The sequence below is a fragment of the Triticum dicoccoides genome, chromosome 5A (genome assembly GCF_002162155.2).
Source record: "Triticum dicoccoides isolate Atlit2015 ecotype Zavitan chromosome 5A, WEW_v2.0, whole genome shotgun sequence".
NCBI classification, from domain to species: Eukaryota; Viridiplantae; Streptophyta; class Magnoliopsida; order Poales; family Poaceae; genus Triticum; species Triticum dicoccoides.
The window spans coordinates 391306899-391316234 of NC_041388.1; the positions used below are offsets into that span (position 1 = coordinate 391306899).

The following is a 9336-nucleotide window of genomic DNA, read 5'->3' on the forward strand; positions in this document are numbered from 1 at the left end:
AAGTTCTTCGCTTGGTTGGCGCTACAAGATAGAATTTGAACCGCCGATCTTTGGCAAAACGTGGGTGGCCCAACCGTGGTCTCTGCCCTCTCTGCATGAGAGTGCAGGAATGTGGGCCTCATCTCTTCTACAAATGCCGCTACACACGAAGGCTTTGGTCTTTGATCATTGACAAATACCATATTATCGGTCTTCACATCAACGGTTGGCCCCTGTTCGACTCAGTTGAGGCTTGGTGGGCAAGTATCTGCGACAACGCCACGCCAAATCACCAAGCTAAGGTGTCCCTTACCATGCTTGTTTCGTGGACTGTCTGGAACGAGCGAAACGCAAGGGTCTTCAAGCACAAGAGCACTCCTCCAACTATTTTGCTTGCCTCCATAGAGACCGAGGCCAACCTTTGGATCATCGCCGGTGCCAAAAAATTAGGGTCCTTTATTTTGCGAGAGTGATCTCATGCCGTGTATTGAGTGACCTGTAACAAACTCTATTATCTCTTATTTAATGGATGAGGCAAAGCTTTTGCCTCCGTTTCAAAAAAAAAGAGCAAGCATGGCGTCTCGGCATGGAGATGGACCAGGCATAACGGCGCGCTAGTGCGTCAATGGAGATAGTGTTGCACCAGGCCTTGCAGATGCACCTAAACACTGCGACAACGACTTGACATGCAATTGGGCCATGATCTCCAACACATGCTACTCTCCATTGCCGTAACAGTCTCGTCACCCATGGATCATTTTTACTTGCGAGAACTTCAACTTATTATGGGCCTTACATAATGAAAATTCTAGAATTTGTAGATGAGCCTAATAAACTGAAAAAGGGGTACATTTTGGTGACAAAAAGGTGTGTTTGGTTAATATTAAGCATCAAAATATGAGTAGTTTTTTTAGAAAAAAATATGAGTTAGTTAGCGCTGATTCATATGATTATTGATTACAGTATATCTGAAAAGAGTTTCCAAAGCATCTTCGGACTGACATGCATGTTTAGCTGGAATCTTGACGGACTTCTATACGAGCCGGATTCAGACACTACTAATAAACGAAAACACACCTCCTATCTGACTCGAACAGAGGCTGCACGCATGCTACTAGGAAACGGACAACTTTGGCCCTTCATATACAGTTACATAGATTCGCCCCTTGTAATCGCCACAGCCGGGAGTCCCTCAAATTTTTTGGTTGAACTCTCGTTTCGCCGCCCAAGAAATTGCCGATTTTGTTGGCAAGGTTGCATTGTTGCTTGTTCGTTGCTAATCGCCGACATAAACCCGCGGTAGTGGAGGCATGGCTAATCGCCGACATACCAAGGAAGGAGGAGATGATCGGCAAGAGGAGGGAGAGGGCGTCGTCGTCCTCAAGAAGGACGTGCTGGACTGCCCCGTCTGCTCCACCCCGCTCAGCCCTCCCATCTTCCAGGTAATCATATTCATTTTCTTGTACATTAGTCTCATATATACTCTCATCACTCATGTGTTGTTGATGACGTTAATTCTTAACCACGTCCGGTTGATTCTCTGCATGCATGCAGTGCAAACTAGGGCACTTGGTCTGCTCGCCCTGCCGCGACAAGCTCCCGGGGAAGAAGAAGGCCTGCAGCGTGTGCTCTAAGGCCGTCTCCAGACGATGCCATGCCATGGAGCGCGTCGTCGAATCCATCGTCGTGCCGTGCTCCAACGCCGCGCACGGCTGCACCGCCATGATGGCCGGCGGCGAGAAGGCGGAGCACGAGGAGGCGTGCCCGCACGCGCCATGCTTCTGCCCGGAGCAAGGCTGCGGCTTCGCTGGCACGACGGAGGCGCTCCTGAACCACTTCGACGCCGAGCACGAGTGGCCGGTCACGGCGTTCAAATACGCCCAGCCGTTCGACGTGCCCGTGAAGGCCGGCATGCACGTCCTCCACGGCAGCGAAGAATACGAAGAAGACGAAGATGATGACAGCGACCTCTTCCTGCTCCACGTGGGGCCCCCGGACACCACAATGCGCGTGGTGTCACTGGTCCGCGTCCAGGCACACGCGCCGGAGTACGATATCGGGTGCTCCGCGAGCTTCTCCTGGTTCAGGGGCCAGACCCAGGTCGCGACGCTGGACACGATCCAAATCGCATCGCTCTCTAGCGGGGTGCCCGACTGCCGCTTCTGCATCGTACCCGAGGCTCCACCCATGGGCGACGGGCTTGCCTTCCTCAGTGTCACCATCGATGTGGATGTCGAGGATGACGACGACCAGGAGGAAGCGGATGACGAGGAGGATGAGAGCGAATGGATGCGCAGGATGGCCTGGGTAGAGGTACCTGCCAACGGTGATGACGAGGATGATAAGGCGGATGATCACAATGATGATTGACGAACTCTCGCATTTGGAGCTCGTTAACTAGTCGTTCAAGGATGTATTGAGACTTCATACATACAATCTGGGCTTTTAGCACATTGGATTTGATTTTTCCTTGAAGTGGTTCTGTTCTAATCTGCTATTCAGTCGTTTAAAAAGTGATCGGGTTAATGCTCCATTGGCGATTCAGTATCTTTCTTCAGTAATGATTATAGTCATTAGACTACTATACTAGGGTTTTTTACTCCAAATTTGATTTACATTAGATCGATAGAACCAACCAGATTTTTTTCATAAAAACGCCTTTATTAACTCAAAATGTGCCTGTCAGAAACGAGTCATGATTATACTACGATTTTCTCAAAATTTCAAAATAGAAATCTCATCTCCTAAAATTAGAAATAGCATGTTGATTTTCTTAAAAAAGTTAACTATTTTACGCGCAAAATCAATAGTTTGATCAAATACTGTCAAAACGGAAACCTTATTTTCAAGATATGAAAAATGTGTGATATTTGGAAATCATACTTTCTTGAAAATATTGATTTTAAAATATGAAATAAGCATGTTTATTTTCTGAAATGCTGACATTTAAGCGTTTTGGTAAAAAAAATTAGAAACCTCATTTTCGAGATGTCAAAATATGGTGGTTACAATAGAAACCTCATTTTCGAAATATGAAAAATGAGGTATATTTTGAAATCATGCTTTCTTGATTTTTTTTATTTTCCAATATAAAATATGCATGTTTATTTTAAAATATATATAATAATTTCTGCGCTGAAGTTTAAGCGTTTTGGTCAAAACAGAACCCTCGTTTTCGAGATTTAAAAATATGGTGGTGAAATAGAAACCTCATTTTTGAAATATGAAAAAATGGGTCATATTTTGAAATCATGCTTTCTTGAAAATTTTTGATTTTCAAGTATGAAATAAGCATGTTCGTTTTAAACAATATATAATATTTTTTGCATAGAAATTTCAGCATTTTGGTCAAAACAAAACCCTCGTTTTTGAGATTTGAAAATAACATACTGATTTTCATAAATTTTATCAATACTTAACGTGCAAAATTCATAATTTTGGTGAAATTCCGGTCAAAACTGAAACCTTAAATTAACGGATTTGCTATTTTTCAGTCAGCTGATTTGCAATTGGTTTTCATTCAAATTTGTGTCCGCTCGATCTCGGGCGCGGTTTTCCTATCGGGCCAACCCGTTACCGCTGTCCCTCTGATTTCTCCTTTCCTTTTGAATATTTCCTTTCTGTCTTTACCCATTTCATTCGGCGGCACTAGAAAGAGCGACACAGAGAGAGAGAGAGAGAGAGAGAGAGAGAGCTACAGCGGCGGAGAATCATGGCGATTCCGAGCTCTTCCTCTGCTCGAGCTTGATTTCCGTTCTGCTGCTCCGTGGGTTTGGTAGGTTGTCCTCGTCTCTCCCCTTTCCCCCTTGAATTTCTCGTTTCGATGCTTATGCCCCTTCTAGATCCCCTGGCGTTTGATGTAGATGTAGGAGTAGGTGTAGATGTAGAGTTGGGTTCCCCTGGATTTTTTTTTTGCCGATTTGGCGGTGCTAGACTGGTAGGTGCTTGACTCCCCATGTCGATTTGGAATCTGCTTCCGCTGGTAGGTGCTCTTGTTTTTTATCCATACGAGTGTGTGATTCTGCTGGTGGTTTTTTGTGTGGTTAGAAGTGGTGAAAAGGTGTTTGATTTCCACTGGTAGGTGCTCTCTAATTTGATTCGGCTGGCTCGTTTCATGTAATCCCCTGGTCAAGTCGAATTTAATAGTTGTAATTTGATTCGGCTGGCTCTCTAATTTAGTGTATACGTAGATGCTCAAGTCAACTCCGCCTATGTCTTCTAGGCATAGCCGGTCCCAAGCCCGGGTAAAGGAGGAGGGTTGTGATAGGCTTGGCGAGCCAACGTAAAAACTAGCCAGTCCCATAGGCATGAAACCCATTTGAGCGAGAATAGTACTAGGACGGGTGACCTCCTAGGAAGTCCTCGTGAAAGGGTTTCATATCTAAGGGTTGTGATAGGCTTGGCGAGCCAACGTAAAAACTAGCCAGTCTTTTGGGTATGAAACCCATTTGGGCAAGAGTAGTACTAGGATGGGTGACCTCCTGGGAAGTCCTCGTGAAAGGGTTTCATATCTAGCCTACCCCAACTTGTTTGGGATAAAAGGCTTCGTAAGTAAGTAAGTAGATGCTCAAGTCGAACATCCTGGAAATTCACACGTAATCCCCTGGTCGTTTGATTTTTTTCATGCTCCCTTTTGTGTGGATGTAGGTGTTTGATCCCCTGTTCCAGGTTTTCATTTTCCTTGTAGTTTTGTGGAATCTATTTGGTGGGATTTCTGTTAGTTGTTGTTCAGTTTATGTGGTGATGTAGCCAAACCTTCCCATCTCATCTATATTGTATTTTGATTGGTGGTCAGATCCTCTGGCTAGATAATCTGATTTAATAGGTGCTAGACCCTCTTAGTCACAATTTAAGGTACCAAACCTTGTTCATGAATTTTCTCTGCACTAGTAGATGTTGCATTGAGCTGTTGGTATTTTCAGTTGGGTGTGTAATTTTCAGTGTGGTGTTATGTAATTAGTGTTGTTCACTGCATTTGTAGTATCAGCAGGACCTTGCCTAGCTTTTACTATAGTTACAGTGCATGAGCAATGTACCTTTTCAGTGTTATTACATTGTAAGCTGCACTGTAATATAGTGTTTTTAGAGTGTAAATTCCAGAGTAGTTACAGTGTTGGTTCTTCAGTATTGTTGTCCCCTGCCTTTGTAGTATTTTTTCATTTTATGTATCAATGTATTCCATCAATTTTCAGCAGTGCAAGTTCCATAAGCAAGCAGCATAAGGTCTTTTTGTTCCATTAGTTTCCGGTAGTTCCCCCAAGTGGCTTTGTTTCTTATTTACCCAGTGGCTATTTTTAGTTTTTTAAAGTTATTTCTCATTTTGCTATTGCACATAACTCTTGTTAAGTTTTGTTGTTTCTTTAATCTTGTGAAATTCTAATTTTGTGATTCATGTAATCTGTTTACAGGATTTTTGAAATGGGTAGGCTATGGAAGGTCTCTCACAAGGACGTTCCTGTAGTTTCATCTTTTAGCAGTGCATATTCTTTGGATGAACCCTTTGTGCCTAATGACTTCGCGGAAGATGATTCATATCCTATGTCACCGGTAGTTATTTATGTATTCCCTTTCCTTTTCATTCTGTTTTTAGTTTTCACTTTCAGTTTATTTAATTTTCTTTGGTTGTCTTTTATTCAGGAACTATCAGAAGATGACGGCAACTTTGACAGAGCTCTATTCGAGTTCTATATGAATCATGTGCGTGCTATTTTGTTTACTTGCAGTAGTTGCTTCCATATGTTTGCGTTGACAGTCCTCTTCTTTTTTGTTTGGTTTTTATTCTTCTGAGAATAAAATGTCTGATTGTAGGAGCTCCGAAGAAGCTTTTGTGACCTTCTATGATTTTTTGCTTCTTTGCTTGTTCGCAACTTCAATCATGCAGATAAGTATGCGATGTTTACCTTGTATATAATCTCTGATTGTAGGAGCTCTGTAAATGAAAATGTTGCCTGAAATAAAATTTGTAGTTTCAAATTTTTGTAGAGAATTTTTCCAAAGTATTTGCGATTGTTTTGCTACTGCAAGCTACTCAAGCTTACATTTAGAATGAGATCTCGTGGCATCGTTAGAAGTTCCTCTTGAGCGGTTGTTCTTTTTATGCCTTCCATCTGAAAATTTGAAAAATAAGATGTCATTAATATCAATAGCCAAAATGCTGTGTTATTTATGATTTTCATTGACCAAGCACTGTTAATTGTGATCATTACTGAGAATGTAGTTTATTTCTTACTTGCAATTTCACTGTAAATGTTATTTCAGGGGAAATCAACACTGTATATTTAGGGGAATTATAATGGAACTTAAAGTGCAAATTTCAGTGTATTTGCACTGTAATTTGAGGGATTTTACAGTAGTAAATTTAGAGAAATTACACTGTAATTCCTGTGCAAATCACTGTAATTGCCCTGCGACTTACAGGGCAATTATTTTGGTTTCTCTTTGAAGGGTAACATCATTTTTCTAGATAGTGTTGCGGGTTTGTCAAAGTTAGGTGTAATTTCAGAGCAATTCAACTGTAAATCTGCAGATTTACAGTGTAATTCAATTACACTGTAACTCCACTGTAAATCTGTACATATGCTAGTGTAAATTACACTCTTTAAGGAATTCTACTGTAAATCTATAATTTCTACTGTAATTCAACTGAATTACTACTGTAATTTTGGTGTAAGTCTACTGTAGTTTTAGAGTCATCAGATTAGTGCCTAATGTGTTTGAATTTTCACTGTTAAATGAGTGCAAAATGACAGCATTGTAGTTAAATGATCTGCTAGATAGTACATGAGCAATATAACAAAATGACTGGAATTATGTTTTCTAAATTTGCTCTGTAGTGTACCTCCAGTATAATTGTATCTATGTACAATGTAATTGTATCTGTAAGTTGAGTGTAAATAGACAGTAATCACAGTAATCACAGTGTTCCTAATTTCTGAAAGTTTCAGTGTCAGTGTTTTTTTTATTGAAAGTTCTAGTAGTGATGGCACTGTAATATTTACACACTATAAGTGTAAGTAATACCCCTGATATGCCACTGTAACGGCAGTGCTAATTTGACTGTAAGTTTTGTGTAAATGACTGTAATTATCTACAAGTTCCAGTCATAGTGTCACTGTAATTTCAAACAGTATGAGTAAATACACTGTAATTTTAGTAGTTCCAGTGCTAATTTGACTGTAAGTTTTGTGTATCTAGACTGTAAACTGCAAGTTACCAATATACTGTAATGGCAGATTAATTTTCTCACAAATGGCTGTAAGTAGACAGTAATGACAGTGTTATTTGATTGTATTTTCTGTGTAATGACAGTGTAAGTTGACACAGTGGAGATACACATTTGTACTGTATTTTACAAATTACAGGCGCAGCTGTTTTGTGGTCCAGGGAACCGGATCAAAAGCAACAAACCAGTTTTGGTTTTTGGTTTTTTTTGGTCTTACTTTTAGCCCGACCCGTTTTAGCGAACATACAAACATGCACATGCGTGGGTTTTGTTCGTTGACATACAGGGAAAGAGACATGCGTACACTTGTCCTCTGTCTATTTGTTAGGAAATTTGATTGAAATCCATTTGCATTTCAGTCGACTGTCAAATAGACAGTCCCTAAATTAAAGATATGAAACCAGCATGTAGTCCATATGAAAAAAACGTTAAATTTTCTTTCAGGAAATTGCATCATTTAGAAACTCTACTAAAAAAAGAAACACTCATTTTGACATTGTAGTCATTATTTTTATGACCAGATATCAAATGTTGGTCAAAATTCTAGTCCAAATATAAATGTTGGATTGGAAATTTGATTCAGCATAGCACATTTCATATTAAGGTGTGAAATGAGTTGAGTGTATTGTAGCCCTTAGTATAGTGAATATTAAACAACGACATTGCAGTGCTGATTTCCAAGGCAGTACATTTTGAAGGAGGGTGGGTGGTTAAATTACAGAACCAGATCTTAGTTCTCTTCCATCTAGAAGGGGCACATACATCAGTACTCAAAGCCACATATGGCGAAGGCTGGTGCAGGCGTGTTGGATGCATATGTGTGTCCTTGTCTTTTCTGCGCTAGAGTGAAGAAAAGGGGAAGGAGCGTGGCGGCGATTATACCGTGGTTGAAGATGATAACCTGCTTAGGTCTGGTTGCAGATGCTTCTGTTGTAGGGGTCTTCTCACAAGGTTTAGGGATGATGGCACGGAGCTCCGAAGATCTTCGTGTTTTACACCCTTATTAATTCATAAATGATCTTCGGAATGTGTTAATCCCAAGATCTTCGTTGTTTTAGGATGCTCTTTGTTATTCTGGTTATTTGTGCGTGTGTTAGAGTGTGTACGTATGGATCAAGGATTTTGTATTTTTTTTGATTTGATTACAAGTATACTTTCTCAAAAAAAGTAGGCCACAAAATACAAGCTAGATATCTTCATATTTAATTGGACCCCAAAGTTGATAGTATCAAGTTCCAGGTACTGCATAACACCTACCGTTAGACACACAAGAATACTGCGTATATATTTTAATCTGCCATTCAGTAAGGGTTCATCACATGGGTCAACGAAGCATCAGACCACTGGTCATGTTGACCTTAAGCCTACTTTCCTTTCAATGAACATGGACACAACCATTTTCGTCTTCTTTCATCATGGCACCCTTGATGACTTTTCGCCAGTTTTGCGTCATGACTGCACGCCGCCACTCTTGCCCATCATGAACCAGACCTTTTTAGATCCTCTGAAATACTCGTTCGTTCTTTTTTCTTTTTTGCGGGGAAGAAATACTCATTGGTGACAGGCATAACCATGGGTTTATGTAGATAATTTTTGAGGTAGTCCTGACCATTTGCTTTGAGCTTCCAGCAAATGGAAAAGACCTCGTGGAGTCCCTCCTAACAACACATGCACCGGCATCTCCACTAGCCATATCTATTGCTTCATCTGTATTGAGCTTAACACATCCCAGATTAGGCACATTCCATCTCGGATTAGAGTTCACTTGCTTCAGCGGAGCTGGAGATGGGATGTCCAACACCCTTATTAATTCATAAATGATCTCCACGGATTACGTGGTTGGTTCTGCACCTCACCATGAGCATACTTGTTTCTATTACTCCAAATTGCCCACATGGATGAAATAGCAATAGCAGCATGATCCTTGTTGATAAATTATTGGCCTGGCAAGTCCTTCCTTGCCATAGGATGCAACCAAGGAAGCTTCAGTTCAAAGAAATTTGCGGTCACATTCCAAAACATCACCACATGATCTCATTGAATCATAGCATGAAATAAAGTCTCATCATTGTTACCACATATGGGGCATATGGCATCGCCGCGGTGAGAGGTAAATTCATGTGCGGTCCATTGGA

General features: G+C 40.9%; 1 protein-coding gene across 4 annotated transcripts; it reads left to right on the forward strand.

Annotated features, from left to right (window-relative positions):
* Window positions 1–3623: 3623 nt before the first annotated feature.
* LOC119301741 lies at window positions 3624–6588 on the forward strand. Of its 4 annotated transcripts, XM_037578723.1 has the most exons (5): window positions 3823–4056; window positions 5388–5526; window positions 5617–5676; window positions 5788–5864; window positions 6238–6588. In XM_037578723.1, exons 1-4 carry the CDS (start codon window positions 3935–3937, stop codon window positions 5818–5820), a joined length of 354 nt encoding a protein of 117 aa, XP_037434620.1. In that variant the 5' UTR covers window positions 3823–3934; the 3' UTR covers window positions 5821–5864; window positions 6238–6588. The 4 variants fall into 4 exon arrangements, 2 of the variants coding, with proteins under 2 accessions (XP_037434620.1, XP_037434619.1); XR_005147167.1 differs by lacking the exon at window positions 3823–4056 and adding an exon at window positions 3624–3758 and having other exon boundaries at window positions 5788–6588; XR_005147166.1 differs by lacking the exon at window positions 3823–4056 and adding an exon at window positions 3624–3754 and having other exon boundaries at window positions 5788–6588.
* The last annotated feature ends 2748 nt before the right edge of the window (window positions 6589–9336 follow it).

Excerpts from the sequence above, each read along its gene's own strand:
- LOC119301741 (XM_037578723.1), top strand. The coding sequence starts at position 3,935 with ATGTCGATTTGGAATCTGCTTCCGCTGGTAGGTGCTCTTGTTTTTTAT. Across the intron at positions 4,057-5,387 it reads AAGGTGTTTGATTTCCACTG|GATTTTTGAAATGGGTAGGC; the intron begins GTAGGTGCTCTC and ends ATCTGTTTACAG. Across the intron at positions 5,677-5,787 it reads TCGAGTTCTATATGAATCAT|GAGCTCCGAAGAAGCTTTTG; the intron begins GTGCGTGCTATT and ends GTCTGATTGTAG.